Raw genomic sequence first — 21,667 nt, forward strand, 5'->3', positions numbered from 1 at the left:
TCAACTACATTTTAATAATCTCTGTTGAAATCCACTTCCATTGATTTCAGTTTTCAGTGCACCCTCATGGTTATTGACATTTTGGTAAATTGTTTTCATGAATACTCTGCAAATGATGATCTATTGATCAGTGATGTGAAATTTCCCCTACCCTCAATTTTAGCAACCTGTCTTGATATTGAATATTGCTTGTGTTGTACCCATTGTTTTGTTCTTTATAAAAAAAATACATGATTCTAGCCAAAGGTGGTATGTAATTAAGCATTGTAGGTAGTGCTTACAAATAAAAAGCAATATTATATCCATCACATAATACTACAGGTAACATTTAATGTATTCAAATGCTAATCAGCATGGTTAGCTTGTTGCGGGTCTAGCATTGAATAACGCAAACATGGTAAGACACAATGCAGATGCCATGGTAAGACACACATAAGCAACGCATTTGCAGCTCTGGTCATATATGATAATGGTCATTGCTCTCTGATAGGCAGTGCTACACCACAGTTTGTAACTGTGCCTGTCATCAATTACTTATTTCTTACTAAGAAAACTTTCACATAATTGATAAGAACGGTTTTTTGACAAATTTTAAAAATCTGAAAATGAAGATTTGTGTTTAAAACCTTTCTGCCTGCACCATACTAAAATTTCATCACAATAGGAACACCTATTTTTTATTTATAGAATTTGAAAAAGAGTGATTGTTTGCAAGACTACAAAAAAAAAGACACTCTTTTGTTCTCAGGACGATAAAAAAATAGAAGGCATACTCCAAAGAGAAATGGTTACCATAGATTAATGCAGAATTGAATAAACTAAATTTTGAGACAACTCGTTTTTATGTACGACTACTGGTTATTTTTTAATTGGAGTCCAAACTCTAGTATCTATAATTTTTAATCTGACAGTAGTGCACTGGATGTGTCTGCAAATAGTGAGATAGTGTCCACTTCTTATAGTCCTTATAAGGGTGCTTGAAGTCAACGAATTATTGGATATTATCGACTCCTCTTTTTATAGCTGTCTTAATTTTTTAGTGGTTGAAGATAAGACCATGGTAGTAGACATGGTTGGATGAATATTTTTTAAATTTTGTAGTAGAGCCAGCATTGTCTTCTTTGCAGGAGCTTTTGGCATCATGTTGGGGCTGTTCTTCCACGTGAGCTGCCTTGCATTTGCTATTCCATACTGGTATATATTTCTGCTGGAGAAATCTTCGTGGAACAATCACTCTTACTTGTATGGACTAATTTCCATTCTTCTTGTTGGTTCAAGTGCAAATCATTACTGGTGAGTGTTTTTAAGATTTGACTTTTAAGCTATCTGTATCATGCCCATATCTAGTAAAACTTTTTCTTCACACTTGCATGCAAATTCCTTATGCACTACATTTTTATTAAAATATAATACATGTATTTTTTTAAAAAAGGGGATATGGATATATTTCCCACATTGCAGCAATAAAGAATAATGGTTTAATGCTTTCAGATGTGAACATTAATTTTAATTTTTATTATTTTGTAACGTTAAGTATGTCTTGCGAAAAACTTTACTTAATTTGATTTAAAAATAAATGGTAACACCCAAAATTTGCTTTACTTAATTTGATTTCAAAGTAAATGGTAGCACCCAAAATTTGCTTTACTTAATTTGATTTCAAAGTAAATGGTAGCACCCAAAATTTGATATAATTTGCAATGGGAATTGCAGTACTCAGAAAAGAAAAATATGAGTAAGATTTAGAAAAGACCAACTTGAAAAACATATTTGCCAGGCAGTAGGGAGTGAAGTTAAACATATGAATTGGTGGCTGAATAAAATTTATGCACTATAGACTCACTCTTAAATTTAGAGTGAATGACAATCATCGACAAATTTGTCCAAGGCTTAGTTGTTGCTGTTATGGTGTCCATAAAGTCGCTGTGCAGTAAAATGAAATACTGCATACCATGTTGGAATTCTTCCTACAACATGCCTCTCCGAAGGCTCAGTCGTAGCATTGTTGCCTTGTAATCAAGGGGTCCCAGGTTCGATACCCGGTGGAGGCACATAGTGGTTCAGATTCCACTTTAAACTGTAGGTCCAGTCCCAATTAACCTAACCGTGCATAAAGTGGTTCCCTGTAAAGCCACTTCCACAGGGTAGCGAGTGAGATCTGTTGAATGTGGTTGTGATTGCTGTGTTCAACTCATCAAGCAGATTGTTCTCTTAGACCTTCAGTGCACTCCATAGAAAATTCTGACTGCTGGTCAGATTCCACACAAGATGATGTGATTGGCAAAGATGTCCTCTATAATTGAGTGATGAGGAAGCTGTGTGTACCATTCTGTTTGAACCAGGCTTCTTCAATTTCATACTCAGTGAGGTGGTGCAAGAAAAGAAAATAGAGTATCAGTGCAGCAACATTCTGTATTTCTGCTAGTATTGAAGAAAATGGGACCCAGTTATGCATATATGACTTGAGGCACACTACAGCCCAATTTTCAACACTCATTAGCAGAGCCCGGGACTATATGTCCTATAAAAACGTAAAATATGTATGTAATTGTGTAATAAGAATTGAAAGAAACATGTCATAAAAATTTTAAATGTGTCAAAAGTGCAGAAATATTCCCTGTAAAGCCAAAAAATATGCACAACGATACTTTCGAATTTCTCGTTATATGGGAATTCAGTATCTTCCATGGAAGATTGATTAGGGTGGGGCTGGGGTATTAAATGAAGTCAGAATTCCTTTAACCGAAGTACTGAAAATATTGTGAAGTTTACTGCAATTATCCTAAGTTCAATTTACTATCATATCAGCTTTACACCTTTGTGGAATGTAAAGCATAATTGGCAGCTCGCTACAACTCTGGTAAATCTAGGCAATCAGTACACAAGCACAACTTTTTAGGCAGATTTTAACTATACAGAATCTGGAAAACAACCTAACAAAATTTTTGTCAGAACTTGTTACACTCAATATTATTTCCATTCCACAATGCACATATAATCTTGTGGCAGCATTTTAGGGGGATTTTAAGTATATAGAATTTGAAAAACAGCCTACAAAATTTTTGTCAGAACAAGTAACACTAAATATGTTTCCGTTTTACAATGCACTTACAATCTTGCTGCAGAAGTTCCTGTTTGTGCCATTCTATCCACTTGCACTGTTACATACTGATACCTGCCTGGCTCAAACGACAAGTGGTCTTGAAACTCCCATACTTGATTGCTGATAGAGTAGGGGTGTAATGCACCAAATGTTATTTTGACTTTTGACTGTTGTGAGAAGAAAAGAAAAGGTGAAGAAATTAGAACAATTGAAACTTGTTTACTTCCTGCTCTGTGATTCTCATGCCAGCACGACAATGGTGGAGAACATTTTTCCTCATTAATATTCGCACGGCTATCAATTGTCGGCAGGATAAAGAAAAGGGCTATTATTGTTCTATACTAGTTGGTAAGAAAAGCCTCCATCTGCTTTTAATTCCTTCGTCTGTAATTTCCTTATCCTGCCATCGATAATGTAAACTATCCGTTGCACTAAAGGTACAAAAAATAAATTATAAAATAACCGATTATAGGGAAGACAATTACGAAATTACACAGAAATATGTGTTGTTATGGGAAAATTGAAGAAATATGTTGTAAAAATGGGAATTTGTTAAAATATGTCAAAATATGCCTTATAAGTAGGGGCATGCATATTTCGTTTTTGACGAAAAAACGAAATTTGAAAAAACACATTGTAGTGTTAATTTTTCATGTTTTTGAAAGGTGTGAGATGCATTTTGTGACCATATTTTGTCACGAAATAATGCGAAATGAACTGCAAAAAGCGAAATTAACTCTTAGACGCGAAATTCAGGGTTTATTCACCAACGCGACACCTTCTGAGGTCTGAATTATCCTGAGAGTTATGCAATTCCCGGAAAATTGATTAATTCTGCTGTTAATATTGGAGAAGCAAAATTGGACTCCTTTACACAGAAATAAACTTAATACTATGATAACTACATAAATGTGCTATTAGAAGTGAAATGTTAATTCTGTGGAATAAGTGTAGTTTTTAAATCAAATTTAGGATTATATTCACAATTTTAAAACCAATATGTCTTTTTATATACCACTTTTCATTCATTTTTCACCGCTATAACACTGATATTTTATTTTATTTACCGCTTTTGAACCCGAAATTGACTCAGATTTTGTACCGAAATTTTGCTTTTTTATTTACCAAAAATGTGTGCTTCTACTTATAAGGTTTGTCTATTTCGACTGATTTTCATCAGATACGTAAAGATCTCACCCCAGTATTCGATCTGATGCAAAATAAAACCTATGTTATAACATAAAGTCCCAGGCCCTACTCATTAGATGGTGTTCTGGATGTTCATGTACCCTGAAGAAAGTATTGAAAATATCCTCATCTTTCTTAACAAGTAAGTTTTGACACCAGGTGCTGTAGTTGACATGGGATTAATGGTGTTTCCCTTTCAGCTGATGTACTGCAGACATTCTGTATGGGTGCAGCTTCAGCTTGTAACAAGGCAGCCCAGCAGCCCACTAATGCCTCATGACAGCATGACCTCCCCTCCCCCCTCTTCCCTTTCGGAACTTTCTAGCCATTCACCAGGAAAATACACAGTAGTTTCTATTGTAAAGACCGTGGTATTAATATATGTCAAGTTGGGCCTTTCCAGAGTAGTTGCCGTCTTTTACAAACAAGTACTAAGAATGTGGAAGTTTTTATTCAGATGGGCAGCAAGATATGGTGGTATGTTTTGCTCATTCATTTTGTATTCAAATGAGTCAATTTATTAAGGACAGCGCCAATATTTGGAAACTAAAATCTGTCTTGTTACATAAGAACACATCGCTCAATGAATTTCAAGGATTTTTCATAACAAATACCGTGAAATGCAGTAACAGATGTCACTTTTAGGTAACATACGTTACTATGCAATTGTAAGTTTTTAAATACATGTATATGAAGCCTCATTGATGTTTATATATCTCTCTGGTAGCATCACTGCAAAATAATGGGTTGATATCAGAACAGCAAATATTCTGTTTTGTCTTTCCATTTTCCAAAGTGTAAATTTTACATGTAGAAACAACATGGAATAATAAAAGAACTATAGACACTAAAATTGCAAGCTTATTAGTTTTCCTCGAATTTAAAAGATAAAGGGACTTGATCCTTGTGTTACATAGCATTAAAAACTTACTGTGGATTCTTCAGGCTGCATATTTCCTAGGCTGCCACACCAATATTATCTCAGCTTAAAGATTAGCCAAATGTTACAGAAAAGCTAATAAAATAAAATAAATTAGAGATGGGACAGATTAATCTTTACTCTATCGGTATTGACCGATATAGGCATATTCATATCGGTAAATTGCTGATAACTTTACCGATACGATATAGCTATAAATATCTTACAATTTAGTATAATATATATCATTCTGTTATATTTTTTATAGTATAAATATATCACTTTTTTTTTTTAAAGTTAATGTCTAAATATAGTGCTCCTTTTGCATAGCAGAAGCTTGGTTCATCTGCTAACATACATTTATAAAGGAGGTCAATGAACCATTCAGAATTTCATATAAGTACTTTGTTAATATCAGCCAACATTTCCTATCAGCCTATCCCTAAAATAAATCAACAACAACAACTTCCAACATAATTACTGCACCATCTGTTCTGACACCATGTCCAGATTATAAACCTCAACAAGCCACATACAGATTTTGGTACTACATTTGTTACGTGTTCATTCATAGTAGACTGTAATGAGGTAGTTACGAACTTCCACCTGCTCCTGCATATGCCCATTTTATACACTGCATTTGAAGGAAGATGACAGTGAAAATGATCAACAGTGTTGTTTTTACACCCACCTATTCATTGCTTTCAACAATATACTCTATGTGATCAGAAGTATCCGGACACCCACCTGCAATGAAGTACAAGTTTGGGCCGCCCTCCATTGAAAACACTGGCAGTCAATACGGTGTTGACCCACCCATAGCCTTGATGACAGCCTTCACTTTCGCAGGCTTAATTTCAATCAGTTGGCGGCGGAAGGTTTCCTGAGGAATGGCATCCCATTCCTTGCAGAGCGCTGAAATGAGAAGATGTATTGATTTGAGTCGGTGTTATCTAGCACGAAGTCGACGTTCCAAAACGTACCAGAGATGTTCTATGGGATTCAAATTAGGACTCTGTGCAGGCCAGTCCATTAGTGGGACGTTGTTGTCGTCAAACCACTCTCCCACAAGTCCTGCAGTATGGACGGGTGCTCGGTCATGTTGAAAGATATAATGGTCATCCCCGAACTGGTCTCCGACAGTAGGCAACATGAAAGTGGTTAAAATATCATCATAAGCTTGTGCCATGACATTGCCATGTAAAGCAACAAGGTGGCCAAGCCCTCTCCAGGAGAAACATGACCACACTGTAACCCCACCACCCCCTAATTTCACTGTTGGCACTATACAGGCTGGTAGATGTCGTTCACCAGGCATTCGCCACACCCTACCATCGGATCGCCACATTGTGTACCATGATTCATCACTCCACACAATTGTTTTCTACTGTTCTATGGTCCAGTTTCGATGCTCCTTGCACCATGAGAGGCAGTGTTTGACATTTTCCTGTGTGATGTTTGGCTTATGGGCAGCTGCTTGGCCATGGGAACCAAGTTGCCGCACCTCGCACCGAACAGTCATGGTGCTTGGAGTAGATCCTGATGCAGTTTGGAATTCCTTTGTGATGGTGGCAATGGATGATTGACGATTACGCTGTATGACGCTCTTCAACACTCAACGGCTCTGGAGTTCAACATGGGAGGTCGGCCTACATGCTTTTGGGTTGTACACATCCTTTCACGTTTCCACTTCACTATAACATCGGAAACAGTGGACCTAGGGATGTTTAGGAGGGTGGAAATCTTGCGCACAGACTTCTTACACAAGTGGCGCCCAACCACCTGACCACGTTGAAAGTCCGTGAGTTCCTCAGACCATCCCATACTGCTGTCTGCAGACTACTGAGATCACTGACCATGTGTTCCACGCGGTAGATGGCATTACTGTGTCGCCCTCTATGATGTGTCCAGATTTTTTGATCACATAGAATAGATTTTGTAAAACTTCTTTTTGGACTTTGCCTCATGCAATGATAAATAATACTTGCTTTAAGTTATTTCTTAAACCAGATGTATTTGTTAAAATTCCATTGTCATAGAATGCTGTTCAGTATGTTAACATACGTTGTAAAGCAATAGTTGAATATTGACGAAAGTGATAATGTTAGAAATATGATTGTTTCCTTCCTCTAGTTCATGTTGAAATTGGTAATGGGTGTTTTATATTTGTAGGTCAATTGATGGTATGAGGAATAAAAACATTCAAAACAGCCATGTACCTCTGTGGAATTATGCCATCCTCAGGTTTCAGATTTTTATTCTGTACTTCATTGCTGGCTTGAAGAAAATGGATCAGGATTGGATACAGGGATATTCCATGACAAATTTAGCTAAACACTGGGTGTTTAATCCATTCCGGTAAGGATAATTTTTTCATGAAGTATTAAAAAACTCACATTTGGAAATAAAATTAAAACAACTGTGTACAACAAATGTTTTAACTTTGGAATTATGTATCATACATGCAAAATCTTTGTTGCTACTTGTATATGTATGTTTCTTACTTATTAACAGGGCTTTCATTTTTTGCTGCCTCTCCACCATTCCTAAACTTTTACTTTAGATGGCTTTACTTTAGCCTGAAGTCAAGGGATCTGGTTTCAATTCCTGGTAGAGGCACACTACACAGTGGTCCAGGTCTCGCTTTAAACTGTAGGTCCAGTCCAAATTAACCTGTCGCAGCATAAAATGGACTGCGTTTCTCCTCTCTTCGTGCATTGTCTTTTCACATTGTAACCAGTTTTGTGACAAACAGTCTAGAATTCACAAATGTCTAGCTACAATGGCCAAGCAAACTTAACTGTTTTGATAGTGCTACCTCACTATCCTTTCCAATGTTAAGTACCGTATATTTATTTGGCCACGATGGATGCATACTAGAAGTTAAATTTTAGTGTTAAATAAGAAGGAAATGGTCTGCATGGTGTTAATTTAAAAAAAGCAAGAATCAACAAATATATGGGATGAAAAGGTAAGAATTAATATAATGTGGGGAAGGTTTTGTGAGATTGTTTCTAATTATCATCTAATTTACTATTATCGTTCTGTTTTATTAACACGTTGTACCCCTCTGCTAATTATTAAAACTGTATTCTCATGTAAATTTCTGGAATTAAACTTTGCATATGTATTTAAGATAGAGATAGAGAGTGTGTGTATTTAGTAGATGTTTTAATTTAGCCATTGTATAACGTTATAATATTTATTAACACAAGTTAGAGATGGAATGTATGAACTGTTACCAGTTGTTCTCTCGATATTGAGAGCAAAGCTAAAGGCCTTGCCTCTGGCAGTAATGTATTCCAGCTACACAAAACTTTAACAACCCAGGTATTGTCTTGTCACATTACAAACGTCTCGTAAAGAGGAAGAAACTTTGAGACATACACCTGGCAGAACATGGATGAAAGTTTGTAGTGACGCATTACAAGGAAATGTCAGGAGATTAAATGCAAAAGTTTGAATAAGATCTGTATCTGAAGTAAGTCTTGAAGCTTTCCTGGCAATGAATGATGAAAAGATTCCGTCGCTCTATCGACCAGAAGTTCTACCCTGAAGATGAGAGTGACAGCTCTCAAAAGCTTGGAATCTTTTCCACAACTCACCTTGTCAATAACCCAAGAGAATCTTCATCATTTTTCAAGATCTATATCATTCGATTCATTGCTCAAGACTGTGCAAATTACACAAATATTTTGAACCCACTTCCAGTGTTAAGGAAATTATGAGCAAAATAAATATAATGATGGAACCTCATACCAACAAGAGAGTGATAACAATGAGTGCTTTGAAGCGTGGCTGAACAGCTGAGCAGTCTACGTAGTTACCTATGGTGTAAGAAGAGTTGGAAATGCATGGATATAATATTTGCTGTGTAAAAGATTTCTCTACTGAAAATTGATTTACAGAGCTATTTTTAAATGAAGGGAGATGATAATGGAAGGGTAGATTTTCTTCTGTCATGCTTCCAACAACCATTGATAATAATTCTATTTACATTACTGCTGCACAATTTTTATGGTACAACAAGTATCTGGAAAGTAAAGATACAAAAGCCATACACATTATTTTCTTTTTACAAAACTTCCACTAGAAATGACATACTGTACTTTTCACCGTAGTTGCCCTTATTATCCAATCAAACCTGGAAACCAGCTTGTGTATCTCAGATTCATAGAAATCAGCCAACAGCTTGTTGAACCACGCCATGACTTCTTTCACCTTGTCATTGTTGTCAAACCATTACCCATCGAGATGTTTCTTTGCATGAAGACAAAAGTGAAAGTTGTTGGGTGCCATTTCCGATCTATATGGTGTACAGTCCATACGTAACATCCACATTGAATCCTTCCAGAGGCACAATGGTGACATTCCCAGTGTGAACCTGAGTGTTGTCGTGAAGCAAGTAAGTGCTGTGTGTCAATATTCCATCATGCCCATGGAATTTCTTCCAGAGTCTGACAATATGCAGCAACATTAATTGTTGTGAGGGAATTATGAAGTTAACCAGAAGAACACCATGTCTCTTCTAGAAAGCTAAAGCCATGTTTTCTGGCTGAAATGAAAGTTTTGAATTTTTTTTGTTTTTGGGCAGAGAATGCATATGGTGGTACCATTGGAGTGACTTGCTTGGATTCAATCATGTGGTGGTACACACACATTTCATTTCGAGTCACAGCGGAGTCCAGAAATTGATCTTCTCCTTCTGCATAACACATAATAATAATAAAAAATAATTTAAAAAAAAAAAAAAAAAAATTGGCATCGAAGCCATCAGTTTTGTTTTGTACTTGGTTGGTTGTTTTGATGTTTTAAGTCCACTGTATGCACAGGCTAATCGGGACTGGACCTACAGCTTAAAGTGCGATCCGAACCTCTATGTGCTTCCACCAGGTATCGAACCCGGGACCCCTAGATTACAAGGTACCACTGCACCATCGGGTAGGCCCTGTTTTGTACTTGGGTGTGGTCTTAGACACTTCAGGCATTCAGTTATCTTGTTGCCAAACACCAATTGTCATGAAGGTCATCAGAGATCAAGGATGGCTGACCACATCTTTTTTTTTTAACCTTGAACATCAGTCCTGCCTGTGAGTATTCATGGCATTACTTATTGACATTTTGTTGATTCATAGTGTTTCCATAAGAGTTTTCCTTTGAGCATACCTTTTGTATTGAGAAACTGTATGATGGAATGCACTTGCATTTGATGGGTTTCTGGATAGCTGTTTCCATTTGAAACATGTGTTATTAAAGCAATGCTGAACGAACTCAAGGAGAAAGCGTAAGAGTCAAGATCAAAGTCAGTATAGCCACACATGCGTACCAAAATTTCCCTTCAGCCTGCATGTAATGTATCTTTACTTTGCAGATACACCTCATATCCAGAACCTAGGATTAAGAGAAATATAAAGATATGACCTGATGAAACTTGCTTTCCAGCTATTTTCACCAGATTTCAAAATACGCATGGACATAATCTATGACTTGGCTTGGCCTGTTGCGTGTATCATATTTTTGTGCAGGGGAAAAACAGCTTTTTTTTTTGTTTCTGCACACCATGGATTTGGTAAGATACGTAAGGTGTTCCAATATGGACTGTTGCTGCTGCTAATATGTCATGTAACTTATGTATGAAAGGGTATTGCATTCCTAAATGCTCTTTTTTTTATTTTTTATTTTTTTTTGTTAAAGAAGTCAGGTCTGGAGCTGTTAGCTTTAAAATTACTTCCGTAAATAGTTCCAACACCTGATCATGTGATTTCTGGTCTTCAAAACTTTTTGCTATTCTCACCATTTGGTGAAAGTATAAAGATATGCTTGCTGTCTAAACCATACAAGAAGAATTATTGATGTCCTTTTAATGCAAATGGCCTATTACAGGTTGGCTACTCACCGGGAATTCTGCGTGATTTATTGACTCTGGGAATTATGTGTGAATTCTGCTTGAATTTTTTCCCGTAGCCATGAAAAATTGCAATTTTTATTAATCCTAATCCTATTAAATTTATACATGTTCATAAATACCCTGATGCAAGTTTTTCGCAGTTAAGCTTTTATTTTTATCAAGCAAGGAAAGGAAGCTGCACCTAAAATAAAACATAATTCTTCGTTAGTGTCCTTTGCAGAACAATCTATCTGACAGACATAATATTATTGCAAGATAAGATTTCTTGAAGATGATTAGGTAGATTTGAGTTTGAAATTATTACACAATTAACAATTTTCCGTAGATTATAGAATATATACCGTAACATTTGTGACTTGTGTTTGTAGATGTATTTCGAGTCTATGTGAAATGGCAAATATAAACTGCGCACCTTAAATTAAGTAATTGATTTGAATTAGAATTTTTGGATACATTGAAATCGCACATACCCTTTATATTGTTAATATATTTGTGTGTGTGGGTGGTGAGGCGATAATACTGAAATAGAGAAAACATGTGCTTGTAGCCTTGAATTTTTGGAAAATTCTGTTTGAAAACCAGGAATTATACTTGAATTTCATCATGGTCCTAGAGTAGCCACCTTGTATTAGTGTACCAAACAACAATGGCTGACTGTACATGCCTGTGTGCTTTTAGACAGCAAAATGGGTATGGATATATTTTTTCCCTTTTAAGCTATTTTCATTTGAAGAATATAATTTGTAATAGTAATACTTAAAATCTTCGCAATTTGTAATTGTGTTCTCCATTATTAAATGTTATAATGCTTTACCTTTCTTTCATTTAGATTGATGCTAAGTACAGACCAAATTGATTTCTGGATAGTCCATTTAGGAGGATTTTGTCTGGACCTTACAATCGGATTCTGGTTGTTTGTTGATTTCACAAGGCCTTATGCATTGTTCTTCGCCAGTGCATTCCATGTAATGAACTCTCGCCTTTTCAGTATTGGTAAGTTTTTGACAGAGAAACATGTAATAATTTAAAATGTTAATTTGGTTCCAGAATATGATTCATTGTACTGTAAGTCATAGGTGTCACTAGCTTCAAATTATGGGGGGAGGGGATCATGGAGCCAAGCCTTTTAAATTCTTGGTGGGGGAAAAATACTCTTTTCAGCAATATGGAAAACAGAAACAGCCTTTAGTTAATATAATTCTTATTGTTATTATTTTAATCATCATTATTAAAAATAAGCTGTAATTATGATTTTTTTTTATTTTGTGGTTATTTAAAGTTGTTTTATCAACTTTTCATGTAATTGTGATGAAGGGGATGAGTTATAATTAAATTAATTAAAGAACAGATATATTGGAACATCCTGGAGATGTTCAAACTGAAAATAGTTTTGCATAGTAACCAATGCAGCTGAGTGCCATTAGAAAGAGTAGGATACTCAAAAACCTACTGATCTCTAAAATTAAAAGGTTAGATCTACATATTGTAATAAATCAGATTAGCAATATTAGTTTGAACAAAATAAGAAATCATCATAAAATTGTTGTAAAAGTTATGAGACTGAAATGAGAACAAGGGAACAAAGTCCTCACTTTGGTCCCCTATCAGGCCTCCCTTCCCCTATCTTGACTTGAATTGAATCAAATATCTATTTTCGGGGAGGGGGGGATTAAATAAATGTTAAGAAAAAGGGGAAAAAGATCAAGAAAATGTCAAGAATTTTTGATTTGCTATTTTGGTAGACACCCCACATAAGCAAAATAATAAACTTAGCGAATATACAAACATACATAAACCGATAATACAAGTAATCAATTACGTAATCACAAGTAATCCAATTAACCAATTGAGATCTTTCACTTGTCTTTTACCATACAAGAACAAAGACTTTGGCAATAATTACATACATTGAATACCTATAGATATATAATTGTAAAATATATTGGAAAATAATGAAAAAAATATTTATAACTAAATGATTACAATGTATTTGTTGTTATAATTCTGATTCAATCCTTTTTTTATATAGTTTGAATGGCAAAAGTGATAGTTCTGAGGGACTTGCAACAATTCAAAACTAACGTTCAATTCACAGAAGATATTTTTCTGCAGACTGGGCTTCAAAATTCCTGTTGAATTTTTGAATATGAGCTATGTCGGCCAGTCGAGGCATCTTAAATCTCTGGTGTCTTCTAGGTGGTGATTCATCAGAGCTTCCTTCCTCATGGCTTATCTTTAATCACTCAATATTAACTGGATCTTTATGGCAAGAATGTTTTCTTGTAGGAAGAGGTAACTCAAAAACACCCGCTTCTGGATTCAACACTTGCAATTCAGGGGAAACTTGTAGAACCCTCAGGTATCACAACTTTGGTTTGAATTTGTAAACTATGGAATTTCATCTCCAAATCATTAACTCTTTGGACGAACATGCTTCTTTGTTCCTTGATCTCTTGCCTTAAAGAAACCTCTAACTTTCTAGCAACACCTACTATCGGATTAAAAATTATAGATTTTTTTTTCCGAGTAAGCTTTATATTTTTTTTCGGCGTGAGAACAAAAAAGGGGCCAGTTTTTGGGAGGTTTGCAAACAGTTGCTGTCTTTGAAATTCTATAAATAAAAAACAGGTTATCTGTGATGAAATTTTAGTATGGTGCAGGCAGAAATGTTTTAAACACAATTCTAAATTTTCAGATATTAAAAATATTGTCAAAAAACCCGTTATGTTCAATTTTCCGAAACAACTTTTTCTTAGTATTGGGTAATCCTACAAATACAATATTGGTCTTGTTTTGAAGCTCTTTGCATCTATTTTTTTAAATCCATTATCATTGTCAATTCACATTGCAGAACCAATTTTATACAGATTTTTATTCAGCAGAGTAAAGCTATACATGGAATGTGGCAACACAGCACAGCACACAGCAATGTCCGTTGAAATGTGGAAACTGCATGCTGGCACTGCGAGTCAGAGCTTGCCATGTTGTCACGTTGCACATACATCTTTAGTCTGCTGAATAAAAATCTGTATAAAATCGGTTTGGGGACAGAACTCTCCTTTGGACTCAATTTTACTGAAGAAAATAAGTGCATATTATTATTATGCTCAATTTTCCTACCCATAATGCATGCAAAATTCATTTCGAGCAGCTGAAGCCCTGTCTTAAAATTCCCATTTGAAAACTCTTGATGTAATATTTTTAAAAAAAATTATGAAGAAAATATATACTGCTTATCTACTACCTCAAACAGAGAATTGACATTGTTTGTTGGAACTATACACCATAATGCCAGATATACACTGCTATAGTAAGCATTTAATTCAAATAAACTATTAGTTTAAACATTCTTAATTAATAAGAACACTTACTTGCATGTAAACTACCAGACATACAAGTTATTTATCTGTTTTATTAAAGGAAAGAGCTAGAAAGTCAATATAATAATGTTGGATTGTACGGTACTTACCGGAATACTTTTCTTCGTGTATCTCTGTGAAGCCCTTTGCATTGACCTGCAAGAGAGAAGAGACTTGTAATAAACAGCATAAACTTAAAGATGGCAATCTGTCTGATGCCATTAAAATACTCACCAAAATTTCAGCCAGAACTTGAAGATAGGTAGAAATTAATCTGAAAAAGAGATAAAATACTTTAATAAACAGAATATACTTAAAGGTGGCAACATGTCTGTCTGAGAAGAAGACATTGCCTCACTGCCAACCCCTAGATGAAGAATTCCAGTGTTCATCTAGAGATCGGCTACTATTCCCCTTCCCACCAACCCTTATGGTAGACCTCGCTCTCAAGGTGAGCACTGGAAGCATCCAGACGTTAACAGGTCACCTGTCTTCTTGTCGGACAGGCACCCTGAAATAAAAATAACAAAATATTAAAAATACTCACCAAAATTCCAGCCAGATATCGAAGATGGACACAGTGGTAGAAATTAATCTGAAAAAGAGATAATATACTTTAATAAACAGAATAATGTTAAAGGTGGCAACATGTCTGTCTGAGAAGAAGACATTGCCTCACTGCCAACCCCTAGATGAAGAATTCCAGTGTTCATCTAGAGATCGGCTACTATTCCCCTTCCCACCAACCCTTATGGTAGACCTCGCTCTCAAGGTGAGCACTGGAAGCATCCAGACGTTAACAGGTCATCTGTCTTCTTGTCAGACAGGCACCCTGAAATAAAAATAACAAAATATTAAAAATACTCACCAAAATTCCAGCCAGAACTCGAAGATGGACACAGTGGTAGAAATTAATCTGAAAAAGAGATAATATACTTTAATAAACAGAATAATCTTAATGGTGGCAACATGTCTGTCTGAGAAGAAGACATTGCAACACTGCCAACCCCTAGATGAAGAATTCCAGTGTTCATCTAGAGATCGGCTACTATTCCCCTTCCCACCAACCCTTATAGTAGACCCCGTTCTCAAGGTGAGCACTGGAAGCATCCAGACGTTAACAGGTCATCTGTCATGTCAGACAGACACCCTGAAATAAAAATAACAAAATATTAAAAATACTCAACAAAATTCCAGCCAAAACTCAATGATTGACACCGTGGTAGAAATTAATCTGAAAAAGAGATAATATACTTTAATAAACAGAATAATCTTAATATGGCAACGTGTCTGTTTGAGAAGAAGACATTGCAACACTGCCAACCCCTAGATGAAGAATTCCAGTGTTCATCTAGAGATCGGCTACTATTCCCCTTCCCACCAACCCTTATAGTAGACCCTGTTCTCAAGGTGAGCACTGGAAGCATCCAGACGTTAACAGGTCATCTGTCATGTCAGACAGACACCCTGAAATAAAAATAACAAAATATTAAAAATACTCACCAAAATTCCAGCCAGAACTCGATGATGGACACCGTGGTAGAAATTAATCTGAAAAAGAGATAATATACTTTAATAAACAGAATAATCTTAATATGGCAACGTGTCTGTTTGAGAAGAAGACATTGCAACACTGCCAACCCCTAGATGAAGAATTCCAGTGTTCATCTAGAGATCGGCTACTATTCCCCTTCCTACCAACCCTTATAGTAGACCCCGCTCTCAAGGTGAGCACTGGAAGCATCCAGACGTTAACAGGTCATATGTCTTCTTGTCAGACAGACACCCTGAAATAAAAATAACAAAATATTAAAAATACTCACCAAAATTCCAGCCAGAACTCGATGATGGACACAGTGGTAGAAATTAATCTGAAAAAGAGATAATATACTTTAATAAACAGAATAATCTTAAAGGTGGCAACATGTCTGTCTGAGAAGAAGACATTGCAACACTGCCAACCCCTAGATGAAGAATTCCAGTGTTCATCTAGAGATCGGCTACTATTCCTCTTCCCACCAACCCTTATAGTAGACCCCGTTCTCAAGGTGAGCACTGGAAGCATCCAGACGTTAACAGGTCATCTGTCATGTCAGACAGACACCCTGAAATAAAAATAACAAAATATTAAAAATACTCACCAAAATTCCAGCCAGAACTCTATGATGGACACCGTGGTAGAAATTAATCTGAAAAAGAGATAATATACTTTAATAAACAGAATAATCTTAATATGGCAACGTGTCTGTTTGAGAAGAAGACATTGCAACACTGCCAACCCCTAGATGAAGAATTCCAGTGTTCATCTAGAGATCGGCTACTATTCCCCTTCCTACCAACCCTTATAGTAGACCCCGCTCTCAAGGTGAGCACTGGAAGCATCCAGACGTTAACAGGTCATCTGTCTTCTTGTCAGACAGACACCCTGAAATAAAAATAACAAAATATTAAAAATACTCACCAAAATTCCAGCCAGAACTCGATGATGGACACAGTGGTAGAAATTAATCTGAAAAAGAGATAATATACTTTAATAAACAGAATAATCTTAAAGGTGGCAACATGTCTGTCTGAGAAGAAGACATTGCAACACTGCCAACCCCTAGATGAAGAATTCCAGTGTTCATCTAGAGATCGGCTACTATTCCCCTTCCCACCAACCCTTATAGTAGACCCCGTTCTCAAGGTGAGCACTGGAAGCATCCAGACGTTAACAGGTCATCTGTCATGTCAGACAGACACCCTGAAATAAAAATAACAAAATATTAAAAATACTCACCAAAATTCCAGCCAGAACTCTATGATGGACACCGTGGTAGAAATTAATCTGAAAAAGAGATAATATACTTTAATAAACAGAATAATCTTAATATGGCAACGTGTCTGTTTGAGAAGAAGACATTGCAACACTGCCAACCCCTAGATGAAGAATTCCAGTGTTCATCTAGAGATCGGCTACTATTCCCCTTCCTACCAACCCTTATAGTAGACCCCGCTCTCAAGGTGAGCACTGGAAGCATCCAGACGTTAACAGGTCATCTGTCTTCTTGTCAGACAGACACCCTGAAATAAAAATAACAAAATATTAAAAATACTCACCAAAATTCCAGCCAGAACTCGATGATGGACACAGTGGTAGAAATTAATCTGAAAAAGAGATAATATACTTTAATAAACAGAATAATCTTAAAGGTGGCAACATGTCTGTCTGAGAAGAAGACATTGCAACACTGCCAACCCCTAGATGAAGAATTCCAGTGTTCATCTAGAGATCGGCTACTATTCCCCTTCCCACCAACCCTTATAGTAGACCCCGCTCTCAAGGTGAGCACTGGAAGCATCCAGACGTTAACAGGTCACCTGTCTTCTTGTCAGTCAGGCACCCTGAAATAAAAATAACAAATAAAAATAACAAAATATTAAAAATTCTTGCCAAAATTCGCCCAACAGTATTTTTAGTGATAAAAAATTCAGTAAACTTGGATAGATGAAAATTAACTGACACAGGTAAAGATTCCTAAGAAAAACATTAACAAAATATACAGAAATAATTAATATACTTATCATCCTGCTACATGTCTCCAATTGGAAGGATGCACTGGTTTCTCTTGTGTTCACTCCTGATCTCTCTAAGCTGTAAAGAGGAGAAACACTCTTGCAATGTTGCACAGATTTGTAGCATCAAAGAGTAACAGAATTATCAAAATAAATTTGTAACACTTGTTAGGTCAGCCGTACACTTCCATACATGTATATCTAAGACATAAATCTTACACTCTGTCCCAGGAATATGTGGAGCGAGTGAACGAAAACAAGTGTCTGTGCAAGTGGTGACTCGAGAGGGCTCGACCAATGAACTTGTGAGAGGGGAACCATTTGCAGCTATCAGCCGTTTGCAGCAATGCACACTGCTTTTCTTTACCAACTTGCTTTCTCCCCTTCTCTTCTGTTACGTGCAACCTTACTCCACAGATTCTAGGGACAGTATGGTATTAATATTTAAGTTGTAACTTTTTGTATGAATTATGAACTCGTATCCTTGTCAGTAAATTAAACCAACCCCCTTGTTACAGTCACTCGTTGAGGGCCAAGGTGTACCAAGTGGCTTTCCATTGGACAATGCGTGAGGGCCCGGAATTTGATGACCTAAAAAATCTTTGAAAAGTGATCTTTAAAATGAGAACAAAAATCCTGTAAAATGACCTAAAATCTTTGAAAAATGACCCAAAAATTCATACAAAACTCAATCTGTTTATTGAAAATAGTATATATATTTATTGTATATTAAGTGTATTATTATACACTTACTTTATGGATCACAATCAATAACATTGGGAAGAATTCACAAATATCAGAGTATTACACAAAAAAAGTAGGTATCCATACTTTCTATACGGTCAAAGCTCAAGTATTAATTGAAAAACATTTGGAGAGAAAAAAGAATTTCACTGCATTAAAGGTGCATGTTGCTTTGTTGCGCTGGTAGTTAAACACAGAGTAAGTACTGCGAGATAACATTCTACTGAATATAGAACAGAAATTGTTGAACTTCTTATGTTTCAGCATGCAATGACACAAAATTTGAAAAAAATGACCTAAAAATTATGCAAAATTTTAAAAAATGACCTAACAATGATTCAAAATTTTTAAAAAATGACCTAAAAATGCAAAATTTTAAAAAATGACCTAAAAATAAAAAAATGGTAAAAAAATGACCCAAAAAATTACATTTCTTCAACCTGAGGAGGGTGTTCAGGATTTCTGTACTAGTTAGCAATGTCTACGTTGCACCAGTTAAAAGATGAAATGTCATCAAAGTCAAATCCCTGGTGATCACCAACCATCACTTATCTAGGTTTCTAGACTGGCCTACTTGTGTAGTGGTTAGCAGAGCAGGCTACAGCACCAAGGGTCTCAGGTTCAAATCCTGGCTTGGACATGGGTGTTCTTTGTGAGTGTCCCTTCTTCAGTTTCATCATATCGTCACTAATCCTCATCTTTTTGATTAGCCAAAAGTGGCAGAAAAGCTAAGATAAAAACAATTCAATCAGTCATAGAATGGGCTACTTCCTTCTTTCTAGTGTCTTCCCGATTGTCCTCTTGATGCTGGGTCAACACAAAACTTAGAGGCTTCTACCAAGAATTCATCCCAACACATGTGTATAAAGTTTAATTTTCCAGCTTAAAAAGGCATATGAATACATTCAGTATTTCCCTTTTAAAATATAATGATGAGCACCTTGAGTTGTAGACTTTTGATCTTGTCGCCAAAGTTCCCAAGTTAGAGTCCTGGCATGGGTGTCTTTATGACTTCCCCTTCATCTATGTAATTTAATCACTCATTCTTGCCATCACGATTAGCCAAAAAGTGGAAATAAAGAAATGTAAAATAACAGATACTTAAATATAGTGATAAAAATTGTTTGAACTTGGCTTTGTGGCCAGATAAGCCAATAAGGTCTAGATCCACAGTTTAAAATGAGTCCTGAACTCCACTTCGCTGCTTTGAACCCAAGACCCCTTGATTACAAAACACTGCATGATCTGGAGGCCCTAAATTACTAAGGATACGTGTTCATAACCTAGCTGTTATACCTGCCGCAAAATTAGTTTGGTATTTACACTTGTGAACCACATGTTGAAATCAGGTCTACGTCACTGCGGGAGGGTGGGTTGCTGGCATGCGAGCCAATCAAAATCTTCCCAGTGCTTCACCCAAGCCCTGGTTACCTAGCAACAGAAAACGTTTTTCTCAGTGTTGCCGCTTATCGGGTGATTTTTCCTGTGATCAGATTTCATGTTGTTGGGAGAGGACGTGTTGTTTGTTTGTTGCGTTGTGTTACTGTGATATTTTAACCAGTCCGTTTGTTTAGTGTTTATTGAATTTAGAGTATTCTTTGTTGTGTATAGCATGTTGTTTTAGTGTGTTATTTTTTGTACATAATTTTCTGTGTTCTGCTTGAGTGTGTCGTGTGCTTGTGTGAAGAATGTCAAGCACAGGAGGCAATACTCGAGATGACAATGTACCAAAGAGGCCATGCACTAAAAGAAAAAGGAATTCTTCTCAAAGGACAAACGCGGGAGATGGTTTGTTCTGAGCGCAAATAATTTGAGCAAGAGAAAAACAATGGGGGGTCGAATCATTTCTGTAAACAAAGTTCTGGACAGGACTGCTGCTGCTTTCGGCATGTCTAAGAACACTATTGTTACGATAGGGAAAGAAAAATATAATGTGGTAGAAATAAATAAATAAAAAATAAATGTGAGGCTTCAAAATTGGAAACCCCAGGAAAGAAGAGGAATATCAGTAAACGCGTGACAAATTTAGATACTTTTCAGCAAGATGCTATCCTCGCCATAGTTACTCTTATTATAGGAGGAAAGATCATCCCACTGTTGGGAAACTGCACGTTTCGTTGAATGATTCGGCATTTTTTCAAGGTGGGGAAACATCTTTAAGGACAGTCATAAAATATCTGGGATTCTCATACAAAAAAAATAATGGACCCAAAATAAAGTATGGAGGCATATGGAGATGTGGAGGTAGAGCTCCACACATTCTCGACCTCGACCTAGGCCATATTATGGAGGTGATGCGGTGATGTGGTTCACCAACCGCCTTTACCGCAGGTTTGCCCCAGGTACTCACTTGGGCTGAGTCGACCCCGGAGCCGCTCGGGATGTTTGAAAAAGTTCCACAAACCACCGTGGGTCTCACGCGTGAAAGTCAGACGCCCCACCAACTGGACTTTGTGCACTTCAGTTGCAATATAATTGAAAGACGGGCAGACTTTAACGGCGACTTCGGAAAGAAATTATTATTGAAAGTGTATATACAGAATGGATTGAAAAGGTAACCTGTAAACAATGCTCGTTTCATTAATTCGTTCATGTTGTAAGGGAGATGGAAATGAATAGAAAAAACAATAACACATTCATCATTGTTGTCATCATTGTTATTCCATTTTCCTCGAAAAACAATAACACATTTCATCATTGTTGTTCCTTTTTATAACACGTTTTCCTCGACACAGCGTCAGACGGCTGCAGTGCGTACTGTACCGCATGATATGGCAACACCGTGATGCGTGTTCCTTCAGCTCTCAATACCAAACTAATTTTGCGGCAGGTATAGCAAAACTTTTCTTATTGTGAACAGGGGAAGGGGACATTAACAAGCAGACAACTCA

The 21,667-nt window shown here is 36.4% G+C and overlaps 1 protein-coding gene across 1 annotated transcript in view; it reads left to right on the top strand.

Annotated features, from left to right (window-relative positions):
• The window catches only part of GC (gamma-glutamyl carboxylase), a 105,036-nt gene that overhangs the window by 15,145 nt on the left and 68,224 nt on the right, over positions 1-21,667 (top strand). Inside the window, exons 4-6 of the mRNA XM_083111634.1 lie at positions 1,128-1,293; positions 7,383-7,568; positions 11,948-12,111. Coding sequence (XP_082967760.1) covers positions 1,128-1,293; positions 7,383-7,568; positions 11,948-12,111 — 516 coding nt within the window. The remainder of the gene's footprint in view (positions 1-1,127; positions 1,294-7,382; positions 7,569-11,947; positions 12,112-21,667) is intronic.

This window comes from Lepisma saccharinum, chromosome 1 (assembly GCF_977018435.1).
Source record: "Lepisma saccharinum chromosome 1, izLepSacc3.1, whole genome shotgun sequence".
In the NCBI taxonomy this organism is placed as follows: Eukaryota; Metazoa; Arthropoda; class Insecta; order Zygentoma; family Lepismatidae; genus Lepisma; species Lepisma saccharinum.